Raw genomic sequence first — 22,098 nt, forward strand, 5'->3', positions numbered from 1 at the left:
TAGATAGATAAATGTGTGTTTGTGCATGCATGTGTGTGTACTTGTGTGGAAAGATTTCACAGCCTTTCTTAAGCATTTAGAGCTTAAGACAGATTTTTAAAAAACTGCCTCCATGAGCCACTTGTGAAACAGTAATCCCATAAAGAGAATTAACCTGTAAGTATCAGGCAATAGTCATAAAATGAATTTAATGTTAAAAGTCACCTGTCAAATAATTATGCAAAAGGAAGGAAACACTGCTAAAAATACAATCCATCACAGTGACAATTTTTTTTAAATTGAACTATTTTAGGGTTCAATATATATTTAAAATTCTGTTTTTTTTTTTTTTCCCAGAGTGTGTTTATCTTAAGTTAAAATGTAAAATAAAACAGTGTTTCAGCCTATAGTTACTCATTTTGGGGGCAAAGTAAGTTGCATAATTGCATCTTTCCTCACGTGATGCCACAACTTTTCCAATTTCTCACCCTGGAGTACAAATTATCTTTTATTTAAAGGGAGACGTTTGCTTTCCACATAGTCCAAATTAGTTTGTCCAGTGAACACCTCATCACTGTTAATACAAGATGGAAGAGTCACTTCCATGTCATCCGTTCATATCAATCTGTCTTTGTTAGTCAAAATTAAGTGCTCAGTAGAGGTGCTCGAGTCTAACCTTCTGAGAGTTTAAATTGTCACCAAGGCAATTATAAAAATCAATCAAGTGGTGTTTTTTATAATAGGACATCTAGTGAGTTCCCATGATTACTCTATCTTGGCTCTGCATCAGCTTTGTAATTTGCTTTAGGAAATAATTATCCACATTACTTAAAAAAATCTGCTAGACCATTTGTCATCCATTTTATAAGAAATATTTCATTTGTCTTGCTTCTTTTTGGATTTACTCAATGTTCATCAATGATCTTTTATAATCATTTTTACGGAATTCCATGCAAGTATAGCTCCTTGCTATTTGATGGTTTTTCTTCATTTCTCCATTCATTTTCATTTCAAATTTAGATTTTGTCACTGTTATGTACCAGTCAGAACTCTCATCAAGTCTCTAGTGATATCTTGGGAACTGCAGTTTTTCTTTCTGTTAAAACTTCAAATTTACTTTATCGCCTTTTATTCTTTTTCTTCCCTCCACCCTTTCTTTCTCTCTCTCTCACCTGTCTCTCCTGAATCAATGATGTCCTTTCCTACTGTTTACCAAGTATTTAGTATTTAACCTTTCTACTTCATTTTCTTTATCTCTAATGAGGAATGATAATACTGATTTCAAAATACAGTTGTGAAAATTAAAGAAGATAATGCAAACAAGTGGATAGGGTAACTGTACCTGAATCACAACAAGTCTTAAATATAGCTATCTTCCTTTTGAAGCCAAGGCTGAAGAAGACATCCTCTAATCTTCTAGTGGTAGAGGAGTTTGCATCTTGGTATAGACAGCATTAGATAAATGATTACCTCCATTTCGGTTAAGTTCGATTTTCTCTGAAACTTATGCTTAAGAACATAAAATAATAAAACTAACTGTAGGATTATGCACCAATATAGATGTATGAAATGCAAATTTTGGGAGCCAAAAACCATTTTGAATGAATGTTTGAAATATTTGCAAAATTACATGGATGGTGATTTTATTCACTATCATTCATTGTTTCATAAATATCTAGTACAATTGAAAAAAATACACCAGATATTTAATAAGATATCCTCAATAAACATGTAAAAACACTGACATTTTCAAACCTTTACCTCTATCCTTATACATGTATTGGCTGAAGGTAGTAAAATTTTTGAGTAGAATAATAATAAACAATATTTTAGTTCCTGTAATATTTGACAGATTGACCAATATATTTAAAAGGTTATTCTGAGCACATTTTATTTTTGAGTTTGCATTATCAAGTACTAACGATAGTTTGTATATGTTTTTATACAAAAGTTAAACATTCTTAGTTTTAGATTTTGCTGATTCTTAAAATTACAAAATTATCTTGACATAGATTTGTGTGAAATGAAGATAATTTATTTTTCACAGAAACTCAAAAGTATAATCTATATTGTTTTTCATTAAAGTGTAATTTTCAACCTAAATTAATCAGAAAATGTCTTGTTCTTATTTCCTATGAAAATACAGTAACAGACTACATTAATTGAAAACTTAGTCAATAGTTAACTATAGAAATTACTTTAAATAATTGCTTCATTTCACTGACCTTTTATTATCTAACAAATAAGCCAAATCAACATTCATTCACGCAACAAACACTTAGAACGCAGGGTGCCATATTTCATTTGATTTTTCTTTTTAATTTTAATGCTCTGCTTGAATGTTTTCTGTTGCTATTTTATAACATTATGCGAGAACCCATCCAAAACAAATCTTTAACTCCTTCCCTCTTCCCTCTACGCTTTCATAAAATTATTCAAATTTGCCTATTATTTTGGCAAGCTAAAAAATTATTAAAATGCTCGTTTTAATATTAGCAATTCAGTTCATATTTATATCTTTGTCACATTTTGAATTGGCAGCAATATTTTAAATCTTATAATTGACAGATTTCTTTAAATGTATTATTTTATAGGTAGTGACAATTAAAAAAATTATCCACAAGAGGGGCTTTAACACTTATTAGTTCAAGTGTGTGGACACATTTAAGGCCTCTTTCACTTCATTTAACTGTTGCATCTGGCTAGAGCAAGAATGATGGCAAAAATCTTGACCTTGGAATACCGGTTGGATTAAAGGATTCAAGTGGATGATAGAAGTTGTGGCTGGATTTAAGTGAGGACCAAACAATGTAGGAATAAATGCTGTAGGGGGCAGAGGCTGAAGTGTTATGTGAGATGGGTGGAAGGAGGTAGCAGCTACTAAATGCAGGGGATGACCTGCTAAGAAAGTGGGGTGTGCAGGGATAATGGTTGGAGTCAGAGTCGAAAATGAAATAGGAGTGAAATGTGCCTGTGAAAGAGGATGTAGATGAGCAATAGGGAGGTGACTGCTATGAGAACTTAAGGAAGCAGAAACAGCAAAATGCTGCAGGAACGTGTGGTGGATGGTGGTGATAGAAGTGTGCTGGTGAACTGGAACTGTCTGTATGGTTGAGGCCGGAGAGAAGGCAGTAGGCCCTGCAGTAGGCAAAACTCGAAGATGCTTTGATAGGAGTTGCTTCTGCATATGCTGCTGGGCTTGTAGCTGTAGGATCTTATATTTATCTATTTCGTCAGGAGAAAATGTTATGGGCTGTTGAATTAAAGGGGGAGAGATAGATTTATGACACACTTCTAATCCGTCTTCGACTTTGTCAGGCTTCTGCATAGTTCTGTCATAGTAAGAGTTTATATTTCCCTCTACATGATTTATATGCATGCTTACATCCTGTAAGTCTAGATTTATTTGGTCTTCTTTGGTCTCTGTTGAATCAGTAACACCAGTATATTTATTAGATGGAAAAGCACCAGGGAATTCATTTGGTACTGGGTCACAGCTTTGAATAAAAGGTTGGATTTCACTAATTAAAGGTTTTGATTGTTCTTTTGTTGTCGCATTCCTTTTTATGTTTAGTGACTGAGACTCTGTTACTAGATGAATTATACCTTTAGAAAGATGGTTATCACAATCAGTGTCTGCTAAAATTGTAAAATTATTTGTCTGTGAACTTTTGCTTTTGTCTTTCTCCGTAGTCCTTGGAATTGCACTGTCTTGATCATTTCTGCTCTCACTTGCATACTGTGTTTTTTCAGACAAAGGCAATGCTTGTCTGTTACAGCCTGATGGTACAAGTTGAATTGTGCATGGGACTTGCGAAGGAGCCTCTAATTCATTTTTACAACTGTTTGAAGAGATCTCAACGTTACTTGATTGTTCCTGACATTTCTTGGCTTGTACTCTTTCTAAAAGGCTTTTTGCTGTTAGAGGAGTCCTCTCTCCTGTAATGTTTGATTCTGTGGTTTCTGAAGGGCCACCGGAACAGTTCTTTAGAAGGCAGCTGATAGTCCCGGAGTTACACTTCATGGGCCTGACTTTTCCCAGATCACAAATGTGAGGGCTGCCCAAAGACTCTTGATTTCTCTTGCTTTTATTCAAGTAATAGATTTTCTCTCTTGAGTAAGAGTCCAATCTGTCGTGCTGAGTTCCCTGGCAATTAGGTGGTTTTTTACTGCTTCCAGTACAGGAAATCTGTGAGTTAGAATCACAATAGATGATTCTCGTAGATTTTAGCCCTGAAAATTGTTGTTGATTTTTGCCCGGTTTTTGTCTTTCTCTGCAGTGACAGTATCTACGTTTTGAGTATTTTTCATTTTTAAATGATTCCCACAATTTGCAGTTCCTCTCTTTCTGTGGTTCAGACTGCATTTGGCTGCTCTTTGTTATATCATCAGACAAGTAGAGGCAGTTGTGCTTTAGACATTTCCGTTTGTGCCTTTCAACTGAGTGGTGTTCTCTTCTATGGAAGCAGAGCAAATTACCTCTGCTATTACCATTGAATCTATGACTTGAACAAGTACTTCTCAAGCTAGACGTGCTGCTAGGGGATGTCTCCAAAGAGCAAGAATATCTACTCAAAGATGACTGTGGAGAGCATCTCTTGTATCTTTGGTTTCCACATCCGGAAACCTTGCTGGTCATGCCGATGTGGTTACTCTTCAAAATTACACTGAAGTCTTTCCCATGGTCACTGTGACCCACTACTGTACAAGGACTGGACTTGCAGTTGAATTGTCTTTCATCTTCAAATTCCAAATGAGGATTGCGGGGAATCAATTTATGCTTTTTAGTCCTAGAGATGTAGGAAGGAAAAGATAGGTCCTCTTCTATATCATTTAGAACTACCTTTCTGCAGCCTTGCCAATGGGCCCTTGAAGCTTCCTTAAGTTCGTTCTCACTACTATTATTCTTTCCAGCACAATCCTTTAGAGATGTGTTGAGGTAAAGAGGCACTTTAGAATTTTTCATTTCCAAATCATTTGCACTGAAAGTATATTCACTCTTATTTGGCTCAGAATCACTGTAGTCCAAATTATATTTCCTCTGGAATTTTTCCCAATCCGGATTAGCTATCATCATCTTTGGTTTCGGATATTGATTATCTTCTTGGATCAATTTTTGTTGATCTTCAATTAAACCTGAGACTTGGCTCTCTCTTTTAGTCTTCAATTCCAAGGGCTTCTTACCCAATTCTGTTTTTAAGTCCTCTGGATTGTGGTCTTCCTTTGTGTTCCGAGAAAGCTTAAAATCAAAATATAGTGGGTTGCAGCCATAAGAGATACAGGGTTCTGTTTTTGTAAAGAGCAGAAGTTCCGTAGGCCATTGAAGAGTAGTGTGGCCATCCTTGCTTTGAACGTGGAGAAAAGGTAGTGGTTTAGATGCCACATTATGGGTACATGCTTCTTTTACAAGTCTTTGAACATTTTTGCTAACTCTTTCTGTTTTATCTAAAGATTTTTCTCTGTTCTCTATTCTGGAATTTGGATTCAGATGCACTGTACTCTTTTGTTCACTTGGCTCCGGTGATGAAAACTCATCCAGGCATTCAGATATCCTGGCATCACTATGGTTGTAAATGTTTGGTGGGCTGAAGGAAGCATTTGCTTGGCATGGGTGATTAACACAATTTTCTAAAATGTTCTTCAATGTATTTCTAGTTTCTTTTTCTCTGCTGGTAGGAGTAAAACCTACATCTGAAAGATGAATGTTAGATTTAGAGAATGAAGCATGAATGCCAATTGAATCTTCTAGTGTCTCATCAATAGAGTCATTTTTGTCTTGCAAAATTTTAGAGTTTATGGAGATGGTATTGTGTAAAACAGTTTCCAGATGGCTTGGTGAGATGTTTACCTCTTTTTCCTTGGTAAGGTGTGTATCTTTATTTGCAAACCTGCAGCACTTGCACTTATCTGCAGTTTGTTTTGTTTTATAAATGGGTGACTTGTTACAATCGTGGGTTTCTTCTGTGTTCTCACTGAAAACTGATGCTGAAGATTCTAATTTTAGGTGCACTTTTTTGGAAAAAGAAAATGATACTCCTGTTCTGTGATTTGCATTGCTGAGATCTGAAGATGTTTGCAGTATCCGATTTCCAAACAAACAACGCCTGTCTGATTGTAATTGGTGTCGATTTGGCATGGTGGACTGCTGTTTATCGGATATGATTCTGGGGAGATTTTTTCCTTTAAGGAGAAGAGCACTCTTCATGCATGATACCTTTCTGCCATTCTTAACGGGGAAAATTCCTTGCTGGAGTTGCTTTTCTATGGCTACCCTGGGGGCTTTGTATGCTGGTCCATTTCCAGAAACACTGTAAATACAATAAATATTTAAATGATTAAGAGATTAGCTTTGGAATCATATCTACATATGAACATTTCATAGTGTTTCTAAGATGAGTTATTTTACATTTTATGAGCCACATCTTCTAAAATACAACCTTTTGTTCTCCTTATATAGCTTAGCATAAATTGTATAGTGGCTATTTCTAAAATGAATTGTCTACATGTAGTATTTTGCAATTACCAAAAAGCAATAGCAAGTGAACTATCTTATGCTACTGCTTCTAAAGCATTTACGTCACAATATATGTCCCACGGAATCTATCAATCTTTGGAATACAGATTTAACATTATTTCACTAATAGTTTTCCAATCAGTGCATTCAGATTAAATAAGAAATTAAATAGAATTAAAAGTCACTTTAAAAATATAAAAATTTTTTAAAATTTGCTTTTATGTATTAGTTCTAACATTTTATAATGTTTAGTTCCTCGGGTTTAAAATTCCCTCATATTCACTTTCTTTTGAAACACAGTGGTAAGTTCTTTCTTTATGACTTGTCAGTAATTTGACTAATTATAATAAATGCATAATAAAATAAGACATATGTACAATCTATCTAAATATCTTCAATGATTTTGAAATCTTTTCTTCTGCTTCTTACTCACCAAAATATTTTTTCTACCATTTCTGTATTATACGTTTTATCTTTTAAAGGTCTCAAAAGGTTATTTGTTCTACTGAGCTTCATTAGCAATTCATACAGGAGATTGAAAATATCAACATATATGAGATAAAATTCTTTAGATTAAAATTATATGCCCTTTAACAGTCTATCTACATACCCTCTACTATAAAAGAAGGCTTCACTGGAAAGAAGAAAATACAAATCACATCATTTTTCTTATTGTTTGCTTTGAACTGGCATTCTTTTCCTTTTTCTTGTTCCATATACTTGGATGTGTTTGTTTGCTTATTTCTAATTTTGATTTTTATTTTACTTTCATCTAGTCATTTGTTGCTTGAATATAAAATACTAAGCCAACTGGTATCTCTTCCATATGTTGCTCAAATTCTAATGCAGAGTAGTGCTTTCTGAGTCCTTGTCTAACAAATTCTTGTTGGTTTCTTTTACCATTCTTTGGCAAATCAGCATAGAACTCTAGAGTCATCACATTCCTCTTGTCCACCAAATTTCATGTACTTTGCTTCATTGTCTCTAGATGAATAATATTATAGACATATTGAATTAGCTTCCCTTTATTTATCTTTGAGATGAATCTGCTAGTGTGCTTGTATGCTTTTCCCTTCTTATAAAGTGTAAAAATATAAATATATATAATTCATTAGATTTGTTACATAAAGAGTATATATACATGTATATTAATATATACATATATGTATGTATAACATTTTAACAGAACATAGTTACAGGTTGACTAATTTGGGTGAATTTTTACTAGTAGTTCTTGGGCACTTTCAATTTAACTTTCTTCAGTTCAGATACATTTTTTTTTCCTTGATTTATCTGATTATTGCTTCCTTTGGAATTTATGTTTTAAAATCATTGGCTCTCCTTTAGGTATTGATATTTATCTCAGTACTTTATTCTGTCTTCAGTCTTTTTCCATAGTTCCGGGAGAATTTCTTTGATTTAATTTCTATTTTACTGACTCAATTTTTTTACAATATTCAATCTGTTTACAAATTATGACCATATGGATTTTAACTTGCAAACACTAATTTTAGCCACCATTTAGTTTTTAATGATTTTAGAATGTCTCCTCTTCATGAATGGCTGTAATTTTAGAATTACAGAGTTCCTTTAAATCTTGTAAAAAACTAAATTTAGAAGTTTTTAAAAGCTGTATTATCTTCCTTACAGTAACTCTTTCATAATGGAAAGTTCTTATTCATCACATTAATCTCCTTTTATTGAGTCATCTTTTTATGTTCATTAGGCATATTTAATAAAATGAATAGTGAGGAGCATTCTAAGAAAGTATATGAGTTATATGAAAGTTTCTTTCAAGCATGAAAGTAAATAAGGAGCGTAGAGACTTTATTCCAACATTATTGGCCTTTGAAAGTGCCTCCAGCCTGCAGATAGAAGGAAGTGATCCAGAAACAGCTGCAGCATTTAACTTTGCCTTGGTACCAAAGAGATTATTTTCCATATTTGTAGCCACAATTTGGATTAAGTAGGAACTATACTTCTGGATTAAGTTAACCTTCTCCAGAAGCTTCAATCAATCTGACATTATCACCTGTATGAAAGTCAGTTGAAATTATTCCACAAGTCTAGTGTATGGATACTATTGTTCTTCCTTTCCCAATTCCATTATTATGTGGTTATTTTAGTATTTATTATATCATGTTATATATATTATATATACACTTTTCTTAATAATAATTTTGCTGATTATCCTGACACTGTTTTATTCATGTTCTTGCTTTATGCTAATCTAAATGTTCTTTTCTGTACTGCTGTTTTATTTTACCATGTAGCTCTCTAATATGCAAGTTTCTTCCTTTTACATTCTTTTAAATATTTTTAAATTTCTTTGCTCTTATTATTTTTGTAATATACTGTTCTCTAGCTTCTTGTCCTTAATTCTAGTTCTCACTTTGCAATTTAAATTGCATTTATAATTACAGATTTTTCACAGGTTTTAACATTTTGTCCTTATTGTTAATCTTTGATACTTCTTACTTTTATTCTTTAAACTTTTTATCTTGTTGCTTTATAAATTTTAATTTGCTTTTCCTTAAATCAAAGTTATTCTTATTATTTTGGAAAATCCTGTTTCTATCTTTGTGGGGTTTTAAATTCCTCTATTTTTAATACAAGTTTATGTATTATAACATTATTAAAGCTTTAACTTTTTCTAGGTTTATTGAGATATAACTGGAAAATAAAAACTGTATATATTCAAGGTACACAATGTGATCATTTGATGTGTGCAAACAAATTAATTTATACATCTATCATACACGTAGTTACCATTTTGTGTGAGATAAGGACACTAGATTCACTCTCTTGGTAAATTTCAAGTAAACAATACAGTATTATTAGCTAAAGTAATCATGCTCTACATTAGATCCTCAAAACTTATTCATCTTACATCTGAAAGTTTATAAACTCTGAACAATATATTTACATTTCTCCCACCAGCCAGCCCCTGGAAACCACAGTTGCATTCTCAATGAAACTTCAACTTTTATAGTTTTCTCCACATTTAATATTTCCCTCACTTCTTTGGAACTTTCTTTAGTTTTTAAAATATATTCTTACTTATATTAAAATAATGGTTAATAAAGTGTCTGTAGAGTTTGGTTTTTAATTCTTATTGATGGATTTTCCATTCAAATTGTTCTCCAAAAATGTAAATACTCTGCAGCTTAACAAATGCACAATTTGATTCTCTCCTGTTCAAAAAGCATCCTTACCAAACAGAAAGAAAAACATATCAAAACAACATGATTTTTTAAAATGGTGTCCTTTTTTCATGTTCCATTTTCCAGCTCTTATATGAAAAACTTCATATAAGAGTTAGATAACGTGGAACATGAAGAAATGACACCATTTAAAGAATTCATAGTCTCAGAATCAGTGGCCCCACAATTTTTAAATTTTGGAAAAATTTTCATATTAAGATGTACTAAAACTTATATACGTAAGAAGTTCACATACAGAGAGTGACTAAACCCTCAGCCCCATATAATAACTGCTATTGCTGAGGAAACAGGTTGGCTGGAACTAGTTAAGAGACGGTCAAATTTGATGACCCTTTATAAGATCTGTTACCATTTTTTGGCCATCATTTTATGCACTACCAGTAAATTCACCTCTCTTCTCCCAAAGGGTCACAGAAGAATTGTGTTATCTGGATCATCCTATTCAGAAGCCCTCATTATGAAGAAAAAGGACAAAGAAAATATTGTCCAGGAGAAGGGTAATGAAAATGATTTTTTGTTTTTATTTTATTTTTAACTTTCACTTGTCAATTCACCTACTAAAATAAAGTATTTAATAATTCTGTTAAGGGACTTTCCTTCAGCCATGAAGCTGTTTAAGCAGAGAGAGCAATTGGCTAAGAGGCAGGTGATGGGCAGTAGAAGATAAAAAAAAATTATTTTCCTAGTTTCAGGCTCTATATCTAGAAAGCTGAACACTTGTCTTTTCCGTAACAATATGACCTAGAGAGTTTGCCTATTTTATCAAATCACCAAAAGGAGTGGTTAAGTTTGTGTTTGTTTAGTGAATAAGGCTGAAACTTAATAGTTTCAGGGACAGCTGAAACTTAATAGAGTGGACCTTTTTATTTGGAAGAAACTTAATGGGTAGCTCTAGCAAACTTAGAACTTCTATACAAACCATCATCATCACCATCATTATCATCATCACCATCACCATGACCACTGCCATTAGCAAGGCACCTCTGATTCTTTGTTATTTACCCCAGAGGAAAATATAGAATGGGTAAGTAGAAATGTAGAAGTGTGACAAATTTCATAATAACAAACAACCAAAATTATATTTGTTAAGACTATTTAGATTTGCTGTTGTGGCCTTAAGGGACCTATCTAAAGATGTATATCTATGGTAGAACTTGTACCATTTGTTATGATCTAACTTACTGCATCTCATTATTAATCACAGGAATTGACACTTTCCCTAGATGTTTTCCTGCATGCTACCCTAACAACAATAGAACTTTTCCTTCTAAGCCCTATTTTGGCAAGGACTGTCTGAGTTCTCATTGACAATAAGTTTGAACAACATATTGTAAGTCCCTCATTGTGTTGGCTGTAGAAAGCTCAGTACCAAATGTATGTGTTGCTTCTAGAGTTGTATAAGACCCCAGAGCATGCATTTTTGTATTAACCTTACTTCTGGCTACATGTTGTATCTTTATTTTGTCTTTATACGAAATTTCTCATTTCTTTTTAATATGATTATCTTTTACATATTTTCATAAATTAATTAGATTGTTCTAAAAGCTACAAATACATAAATACATGCCAGCTGAATATTAATTGTATTTTTACTCATAATTGGTCCTACAAAAATAAATGTTTCCTTAAAATTACCTTTTAAGTCTAATATTTTGTGGTAACTAATTGAGCCACTCACTCCTGTTTATTATATATTACTTTCCCTTTAAGCAATTTAAACAGGGGTTTAAATTCTGGCACAGAGGCATAAGTTTCACAATTCACTAGGTTGCTGTCAAACACATTAATTAGCTACATTAGTGTTTTACATTATGATTCATATGAACACAAATCACAATCTGCAAATTTAATTGCATTCCAGGTAACAACTTTGAAACATCCAGTGGTTCCAAGCTTTTGTAAAACTGCTATTTTTCAGCTACAAGAATGTATTAGCATAAAACTTGTTATATTATAATTATCAATTTAAATGGCACTGTGTGGTAAATTTAACTGCATTAATTACATCTTGTTAGTCAGCCAGACAATGATTGTGTTATATATACTAGACTCAGGTGTGTACACGGAAATGTTCAGAAGACTTATTCCCCACCCCCTAAGATGTATTGTTAATTATGGTTTTTAAAATTATTATTACAAAATTTAGAAAATGTATTAAGAAGTGATATTAATCCATTTAGTCAACTGGATACAATAAATGCTAGTGTATTTGAATCATTCTGGGATCATTTCATTATAGAGTACATTAAATTAACAATATTAGGAAAGAAAAATATCAAAGGCCAAAAGTAATTAATTTATGTATGTTTAACTATATTTGCCCTTCAGACATATCTATTAGTTAGTTATGATTTGTTTACATTGTTACTGTAGATTTGCCTTTAAAATTTCCCCATAGGTTGACGAGAGTTTTGAAGCATCCCAGACACCTTTAATTCTTACCATTCAGATTGCTGCCTTAACTCAGCCAGCTGATGAAGTCGTTTAAGTGCTTTTTCTTGTTTCTTCTCATCTTTCCACGACTTAGAAGCTACATTTCGAGCAAATTCCCGTTGCTTTAATTCTTTCAGTCTCTGTGGAAAAAGAAGAAAAACCAAAAAGGTATTATAAATAAATAATATGTTCTTTTCCATCCACAAGGCTCCTTATTATTCTTTATCCTAAGTGCAGAGGTGACTTTCTGGACAGAAAGAGTAAAAGTATCTTCTCCATTGTTGCTATTCTCTGCTCCAAGACACATTTAGCAGATAAATGTGTTGTCAACCAGATTATTTTTCCAAGCTTGTCACAGTCACTGCAAAGCTGGGCCCCAGGCCTTGCTGGTATCACCCTGGCTATGCAACTATAATAATCTGTGTGCTTATAAAAACACAAATGGGGAAAATATGCAATACATGAATGAGTATGAAGGGAGGCAGGTTATGAGATGCATGTTCTTCCACCCACCTGCCCCTCACTTGTAAAAGTGATGCTATTAAATACACTGGGTAGAATGAGATTGTTTCAGGAAAGAGCATCTGTTACTGTGAAAGATTTAGTTCAAAGCTCTAAATGTGATTTTGAATTCATTTTTCTGGATGGAGATATTTATTAAATACATATTTCTATATTGTATCCAGGAAGACAGAAAAAAATGAGTCAGGGATTTAAACTCAGAATAGAGGCATGGCCCTGCTTAAATTCACTCACCACTTATTTTAGTTAATATTTTCTCTAAAACAATTGACTTACATGCAAGTAAGACCTCTTCTTAAGAATCTGCCACTAAGCACAACTAATGATATTGAATGAACTGAGAAACAGCCAGAATCAGATGAATTTCTTGAAGTTTGGGGTTTAATCCTGAATTGAAAGTGTATTTAAAGATTATCCTCTTAACTCATACAAAGTGATTTTAAACAGTCTAAAATCTGTATCTGTTGAAATTATTTTCACTTCCCGTATCAAGTATAAGAGATGTTTCCCAGGTATGGAGAAAACTACAGTTATCATGTGAGATAGTAATACTGTAGCCGACTGTTACTCACAGAGCAAGGGCCAAAACTTTTCATTAGCTTCATTCTTTAAATGAAACATGCTCATGGTAGACAGTGGTGAGATAACTACATCTAAGCTAATGATTTGAAGAAGAAGGCAGATCGGTCTTTCAAAGAGAGAATATTCTGAGCACAAAGAACAAGAACCTCACAGAATTAGAAATAGCTACAGGGAGAACAGTGGACTCAACCTGAATTCAATTTTTGACAAATACTTCAAATCCTTCTAAAAATAGAAAATTTCAAGAAATATAATAATGCTCTACATGTTATCAGAAAAAAATGATCAATAGTTCTCTGGAAATTATAAACAACAGATGATCTGAGCATTAAAGAGTGGATAGCCTTGGTCAGAAGACAGGAAGAAAGGCTTATAAAATCCTTATTGCTACGTACCCTGCTACTCACTTCCTCAGACCCTATGTACTTGAAAGCCTATTTCTTAGACTGAAGCCTTGTCTTACAAGCAAAGAACTTTTGGAAATTGTCCTACCTGATTTAAGAACTATAAACTATAGTTCAACTGTGTCAGAGAGAGAAAATTGCTATTTTGGAAAAAAAGGAGAGGGTTTTTTTACACTCAGTACTGAATATAGATACTCCATATTATATTTATTTAATATTAGGTATTACCAGCAGACAAAACTTGTATAATGCAGAGAAGGAAACTGATTCATTTACTCACAACAATTGACACTTGACTCATTTTTGGAATCCTGTTTGAAAATTTGGGGTACCTCTGTTTCTTTTATTAGCCTTCTAGATTCCAGGACTATACTTTTATTTTTGAGTTATAGAAATGATTGAGAATTCTGTATTGTTTATCTAACAACAAATATTGTTAATTGCTTCTATGTTAATCCTTATTATTTTTACTATGAAGTGTAAAAATGTACAAGTCAACAAATCAAATTTTTTCCCTTTAAGGAAGACAGACAAGTGCTTACACTTCTATAAGATAGTGTTGAGTTTCTTAATAAGGGTGCACACAATGTGCTTTGGAAATATACAGGAATAGTTAAAAGATTAATTGTGTTTAGGAAGTCTGCAAAGTTAAAATGTTTTTAAGGAACACAGAAAACTGGAAGAAGAGATTTTGTTTAAAGACATCTAGCCACAAATTTGGTTTAGTCAGTGCTGAGTGTTCAAGTTTAAGTAGAAAAAAAAAACCCCAGAGATCTGCCTAAAGTTTTCAGTGTACTGAACAATGCATCTCTGTGAGGAAACTGTTCCAGTTTAGGGAAAAAAAAATCATCTGAAAGAAATTTAAGAAAAACAGTGTCTAGCATTCATATAAGGCCAGGAATAGTGGCTGTTTTCACTAACAAAACTGGAAAAAATGACAGGATATTGAATAGATAATTCAGAAAAGTCATGCCTCAGTAGAGGATAATTAGTCATAGATTCAGCACTACTTTGGAGTTGCTTTAAAAAATCATAAAGGCAGGAAATAAAAGTATAAAACTGACTCCAAGTAACTTAGCTGAATCATAGTACCAAACACTGGGATATGTATTGCAACACACACAAAAAAATAGCCAACAGAAATGAGAAAAATTAATATCTTGTATCCAATCAAATATTATCAAGATGTAATAGCAGTTGAAACTGGTCTGTAAGTTAAAGAAAAATATACTATAAACTCTACAGCAGCCATTAAAATGATAAAGTGTTTTAGCCAGGAGGACAACAAAGGAGATAAAAGAAAATCATTAAATGTACTCAGTGCAAGAAAATGCAAAAAATAAAAATAAAAAATAAAAAATAAAGTAAGAAGGTAAGGTAGGCTGGACAATTATAAAATAAATAACAAGATAATAAAATCTAAACATAATAACAATAATATATTAAATGTAAATGGTCTAAACACCAAAATTAAAAGACAGAGAGTATTCACTTGGATAAAAGTGTGAGGTCAACTCTGTTGACTACACAAACAAGCTTTTTTAAAAATGAGGACAAAACGAGTTAAAAGAAAAGAATGTAAGAACATATATTGTGTCAACACTTGTCAAAAGAAAGCTAAGGGGGCCATATCACTGTAAGACAGATTAGATCTCAGAGCAAAGATATTTTACCAGGAATAAGGAAGGTTTCTTCACAATGATAATGGAGCATTAAAACACACAAAGCGAAAATGGATACCCACTGCATGGAGGAAATAAATGGATAATTATTATAGAATATTTCAAGGTCTTGCTATTAAACATCGACAAAATACTAATTGCAAATCCAATACTTATGGAAAACGCTACACCAAAGTGATTGTATCTCATAAAAGACCCTTCCAAAAGTCTATTGGTCTGATGAAAAGAGGACTATCAATCGCTGGACAGATGGGAAGGACTTCTAAGAATCCAGAGGCGAAATTTTGCCAGCCTCATGTTTTGGCTTAGCCCAAATTTCTATTTTTCTCCCCTTGTTCTGACAAGAACTCATTTACTTCATCCATGGCACATACAATGATTGTCAGTAACCTTCCTCCATTTAAAGAGAACATAATCCATTTGGAAGCAAAATGTTCTTTGAGGGTGTGTAATGAATCAACTCTTATTGACAACAGATAGCACATGGCATACATATTTCAGAAAAAAATGCTACCTTACACATTTACACATAATAATGGGAAAACAAATATGGTATTTTGCAAAGCGGGTGGTAAAGAGTGAATCTGCTTTATTACCTTATAGTCTAGGCAATAAACAAAGATGTAGCATAGGTAAGATTAGAACAATACCTTGCATTCTTATCCTTTAATGATAAAGGTAGATGGCCATATAGTAAAGAAAACTAAGCAACATAATTATGATACAGGTGTGTTATATTATTAAATACATTTTTGCATCTATTGAAAAGGATCACATTATTAATTTCCCTTTATATAGTGAATAAGTTCTATTTATTTTATTGTGTTAAACTTCGCATTCATAGGCTAAATATTGCTTGGTTTTTATATTAACATTTTGAAATATTGATGAATTTGATTTGCTAACATTCATTATGAACTTTACATCTATGTTCATGTGTGATATTGGTCCGTATTATCTTTCAAAGTTCTTGTGTAATTCTAGTGTGGTTTTAGTTAATTCAGATTGCTATAACAGAATACCATAGACTGGGTGGCTTAGCTAACAAACATTTATTTCTAACAGTTCTGAAAGCTGGGAAGTTCAAGATCAAGGTGCCTGCAGACAGATCCAGTGTCTAGTTATGAAATTCTTCCTGGTTTGCAGATGGCCATCTTTTTGTTATATCCTCACATGGCCTAGGCCAGAGAGAAGAGGCAAGCTCTCTTGTCTTATTTGTAAGGGCACTAATCCCACTCATGAAGGCTGCACCCTCATGTCCAATCACCTCCCAAAGAGTCTACTTACTTCCTAATACTATTCTATTAGGGGTTGAGAGAACATAAACTTACAGTCTATAACAAATACCATGGTAATAATGGCCTCATAAAATGAGTTAGAGAATGTTTTATTCTCTATTTTCTAAAAGATTGTGCATACAACTAATATTACATATTCCTAGAATACTAGAGTCACCATTGAAGCCATGTTTTCCTGGAGTATTTTTTCTGGTTGTTGTTGGAACTTTTTAAATCATGAATTCAGTTTATGCAAGATATATAAGACAAAATAGACTATTTATTCTTTTTTGAGTGAGTTTTGGTAATTTGTTCCTTTCAAGGTTGTTTTACATTTTATTTAAATTAGCTTTTTAATTGTGGAAACATTGTTCCAAATATTTTCTTTTTATTCTTTTGATATTTGAAGCATATAATGCAATGTTACCTCATTTAAACCTGATATTGGCAACCTGTGTATTCTATATTATTCACCAGTCTTCCTAGTGATTATTAATTTTATTAATATTTTAAAGGAACCAGATATTATTTAGTAGTATGCTTTCAATAACATCTAAATATTCATACATTTTCTAGATATCTTAATGTTACTAATTTCTATTTTAATACTATTTTGGTCAGATAATATATTCTGCATGATGTCAGGTCTTAGACAGTTTCATAAATGTTTTTAAGATAGTTGTAGAAATGTTTATAATGACTCTGCCTATGGTCTATCTTGGCAAATATACCATGTGTACTTGAAAGCAGAAAATATTTATTCTATTTGCTGTATTTCAAGTTCTGTAAATATCATTATGTCAAGTGGTTAATAGTTTTGCTTAAATCATGTATTACCTTATGGAAATTTTTGCCTACTTGTTTTATCAATTACTAGTGAAAAGATATAAAATTCTGCACTTATATTTTGTGATTGGTCCATAGTTCCCTTTGTTTCCGTCAATCTTTACTATGTGTTTTTGAGAACTTTCTTATCAGATGCATACATATTCAGGGATTTAGAATTGCTATATCTTGTTATTTAGTTAACTTTTTATAACTGTGAAATATCCCACTTTTCATCTCAAAATACTTTTTCCTTTGAAGTCTGCTTTGTCTGATATTAGTACTGTCATATCTCTTTTCTATTACTTGGCATTGGCATGGTATATCATTTTTTATTCATTTAATTTAAAATAGATTGTGTCTTTAAAGTGTATTTATTTTAAAAGCCATTTATTTGGATCTTGTGTTTTTATTCACTCAGGATTTTTTCCTTTTAATTGAGGTATTTATTTATATTTAACGTAATTATTTCAATGTTTGTATTTGTGTATACCATCTGTATACTGAAAACACCAAGTGTATACTTGGTGAATCTGTTCTTTTCTCTCTTTTCTCTTTTTTCTATATGCTTTTGAGTAGATCAAACATTTGTAGAATTCTATTTTATCTTTTCTATTGATTATTTAGTTACGTCTACCTATGTTACTTTCATAGTTGCACTAGACATTAAAATATGCAACATAAAATTATTATTATTTCTTTTTTGAGACAGAGTCTTGCTCTGTTGCTCAAGCTGGAGTGCAGTGGCACAATCTCCGCTCACTGCAAGCTCCGCCTCCTGGGTTCATGCCATTCTCCTGTCACAGCCTCCCAAGTAGCTGGGACTACAGGCACCCGCCACCACGCCCGGCTAATTTTTGTATTTTTAGTAGAGACAGGGTTTCACCTTGTTAGCCAAGATGGTCTTGATCTCCTGACCTCGTGATCCGCCTGCCTCGGCCTCCCAAAGTGCTGGGATTACAGGCATGAGCCACCATGCCTGGCTGCATCATAAAATTATTACAGTTTATGTTAAAATTCTATAATATTATCCATTTAAAACAATATTAATGTATATTTTCAACTAATACTCTTCAATATGTCATGTTTTGGTGTCATATCCTTCATTTCAGTATACATGGTAAACTATTATTATTTTACTTAATGCATTCAAAATCATATGTTAAGAATACTTTTAAAGGAAATTTTATATTTCCTAACATATTTACTTTGTCTTGTTTTATTTATACATTTTTGTGTGACTTCTTCATATTACCTACTTTTTAGGAAACATATTTTTTGGATATGTATTTCTAGTTTCTTTTTTAATTGAAGCACTTTAAAAGCATCATTTAGTTGCATGCTTTTTCTGAAATGTGTGCTATCTTCTTATTATTGCTCTCTTGTATGTAAAGTTTCTTTTTTATCCCCTTGTTTGGAGTAAAGATTTTCTCTTTATTTTTCATAAGTTTGACTATGATGTACCTTGGCATGTTTTTCATGATATCTGTCCTTTTAGGGATACTCTGAGCTTCTGGAATCTGTAGTTTTGTATCCTTTATTAATTTTGGTAAATCCTCAAATAGTATCTTTTCAATTTTTTTCTACCTCATGCTCTCTTATCCTTCTTGCACTCCAATAGTGTACATGCTAAATGATTTTATATTGTGCTAAATATCACAAGTGCTCCATTACGGTTTTTTGACACTTTTTTTTTGTGTGTGTGTTTTTATTTAGTTAGGTTATAAGCGTGGATTCAAGTTCATTGATTATTTCTTCTATTTCTAATCAGCAGATAAGACTATCAGAAAAATTCTTTATCTTTGATACCATGTTTTTAGTTTCTAGCATTTTTATTCTTTTTTATAGTACTACTTTAAACATTTTTCATTTTTAATGTGTATCATTACTTTTTCCACTAAATCCTTTAACATATCATTATTTGTTAAAGTTTCTGGTAATTCTAACATGTAGGCTATTTGTTGCTATTTAGTTATTCATTTATTTATACTTTAAGTTCTGGGGTACATGTGCAGAATGTGTAGTTTTGTTACATAGATACACACGTGCCATAGTGGTTTGCTGCACCCATCAACCCGTAACCTACATTAGTTATTTCCCCTAATGCTATCCCTCCCCTAGCCCCCCACGCCATTTCTGAATCTAGTTGTATTGATTATTATACTTCTTGATGATGAGCAATATGTTCTTGACTTATATGTGCCAAATAATTTTTTAATTAAATACTGAACATTGTTTGTAGATGAACAGTATAGATTAAGGCATGTAATATTTATACCCAGAAACAGACATGCTTCTTTTTCTGTGAGCCCTCAAGTATGAGTGTTGGGCAAGCTCAATCTCTAGTTGAGCTGCATTTGGTCTTTGTTGCTTTATTTCGGTGTCCACAGCCTTCAAGTACCTGATTTGCATATAGACACTACCTTATCATTAGTTCGGTACGCTAATAATTCAGCTGGCCCTGTGTTCCTGCATTACAGAAGTATTTTCTATCAGTATTCTTCTATCTCAGAAGTACATTGCAATTGTGTAGTACTTGCTAAAAGGCCTAGAGTATGTGTTTGTGAGAAGTTTTTTTTCAATGTATATGTTTTCACGCATAAACAGGCTCTGTGCAGCTGTGACTTGGACACAGGAGTAGAGCTATATCTTTCTCAGTGCTCTTGTCTACCAGTGGCAGACAGCAGCCTCTTGCTACTCTGTGCAGTTCCCTGTGTGGGAGGGGTTTTCAGTTGCCCATAAGGTTTTTGGAGAGGGTTTTTAAGTTTTTGGTTTTACAGTATTTATGGTAAAGGAGAAGCTGTGTAAGCCAAAATTCCTCTAATTTTTAAAAATTAATTAATTAATTATTTTTGAGATGGAGTGTTGGAAGCAAGCCCCCCAAAATCTGGCCATAAACTGGCCCCAAGACTGGCCATAAATAAAATCTCTGCAGCACTGTAACATGTTCATAATGGCCCTAATGCCCAAGCTGGAATGTTGTGGGTTTATAGGAATGAGGGCTAGGAACAACTGGCCCGCCCAGGGCAGAAAACCACTTAAAGGCATTCTTAAGCCACAATTAGCATGAGCGATCTCTGTCTTAAGGGCGTGTTCCTGCTGCAATTAATTCAGCCCATCCCTTCGTTTCCCTTAAGGGATACTTTTAGTTAATTTAATATCTATAGAAACAATGCTAATGACTGGTTTGCTGTTAACAAATATGTGGGTAAATCTCTGTTCAGGGCTCTCAGCTCTGAAAGCTGTGAGACCCCAATTTCCCACTTCACACCTCTATATTTCTGTGTGTGTGTCTTTAATTCCTCTAGCGCTGCTGGGTTAGGGTCTCTCCGACTGAGCTGGTCTTGGCAATGGAGTCTTGCTCTGTCACCCAGGCTGGAATGCAGTGGCACTATCTCAGCTCACTGCAACCTCTGCCTCCGGTTTCAAGCAATTCTCCTGCCTCAGTCTCCCAGGTGGCTGGGATTACAGGTGCTTGCCACCACACGTGGTTAATTTTTGTATTTTCAGAAGACACAGGGTTTCACCATGTTGGCCAGTCTGGTCTCAAACTCCTGACCTCAGGTGATCTGCCCACCTTGACCTCTCAAAGTGCTGGGATTATAAGTGTGAGCCATTGCGCCTGGCCAAAATTGCCTTTATATTGACAAAAATGCCTTGTTTGACTTGTAATCATAAATACTATTCCATTAAAAAGGTACATCTTTTCTCCTTTTTGTCTTTTTGCTAGCATGATCACTGTTAGAAGTTAAAATGAGATAGCTCTTACTTAATCAAAGGAAAAAAGCAAAAGAGAGAAAATCAACATGCCACAGTCTAGACAATTCCACATAGCACTGTTGCCCCAAGATTGTTTGCCTCCTCCTCTTTCCATTCCTATTATCCCCTGCCACCCAAACTCCAAATATGTTAGAATGTAGGTTCACCAAATGATGGAGCCGAGTTACAAGAGAAATAATTTATAATCAGTAGAAGTTAAAGATACAAAAATATACAGAGAGCTGTCCTCTTTTAATCACCATAAATGAGGTTTACTAATATTGAAGAGTGTTCTTTGATGACTGATCCCTGATCTAGGCCTTGGCTTCTTAAATTGTTGCTGATTAAGATGTGATATAATTCTGTTGAATCTGCTACATAATACTTTTTGATGTTCATCTCTTCAAATGGGTTATTTTCGTACCAGGAAAAAAAATATGTTGCGTCCCTTGAATTAATGTTGAAGAAATTTTGCATGCTCTAAAAGTTCATTTTATCTTCCCTTCACAAGCATGCTCTGGCTATACTGGTTGGCCAGAGCAGAGCAGCTGAGAGTTTTGGGGTGTTCTAGTGATAATACTGGAGAATTGTGGCATATGGATCAGTACAGACTGGATGAGACTTATGCACTTGAACTTTCCTGCCACCTCTTCAGCAGCTTTCTAATTATGTTGAGTGGTGACCTTGCAGAACTCTGAGTTCCTTTCCTGTAGTCTAGCCAGCTGCTCTTTGCAAAATGCATCCTGTTTCTTTATCACTCCATCTGTCTTTTCCAGCTTCTTAGCTAGGTGCTTTGTCTTAGAATGTTCCTCCTTACTTGATATTCTCTCTCGTAGAAAAGCTCTAGTTAACTGCTCATTGGCAGTAGCCCTCACTTAGTCCAGTTCTTTGCTTCAC

The 22,098-nt window shown here is 33.4% G+C and overlaps 1 protein-coding gene across 1 annotated transcript in view; it reads right to left on the reverse strand.

Moving 5' to 3' along the window:
• Nucleotides 1–1,321: 1,321 nt before the first annotated feature.
• Nucleotides 1,322–22,098, reverse strand: part of ZNF804B (zinc finger protein 804B) — a 612,804-nt gene continuing 592,027 nt past the window's right edge. The window contains exons 3-4 of the mRNA XM_032761133.2: nt 12,160–12,290; nt 1,322–6,287 (exon numbers count right to left, since the gene is read on the reverse strand). Coding sequence (XP_032617024.1) covers nt 2,621–6,287; nt 12,160–12,290 — 3,798 coding nt within the window. The 3' untranslated portion in view covers nt 1,322–2,620. The remainder of the gene's footprint in view (nt 6,288–12,159; nt 12,291–22,098) is intronic.

This window comes from Hylobates moloch, unplaced genomic scaffold (assembly GCF_009828535.3).
Source record: "Hylobates moloch isolate HMO894 unplaced genomic scaffold, HMol_V3 SCAFFOLD_1, whole genome shotgun sequence".
In the NCBI taxonomy this organism is placed as follows: Eukaryota; Metazoa; Chordata; class Mammalia; order Primates; family Hylobatidae; genus Hylobates; species Hylobates moloch.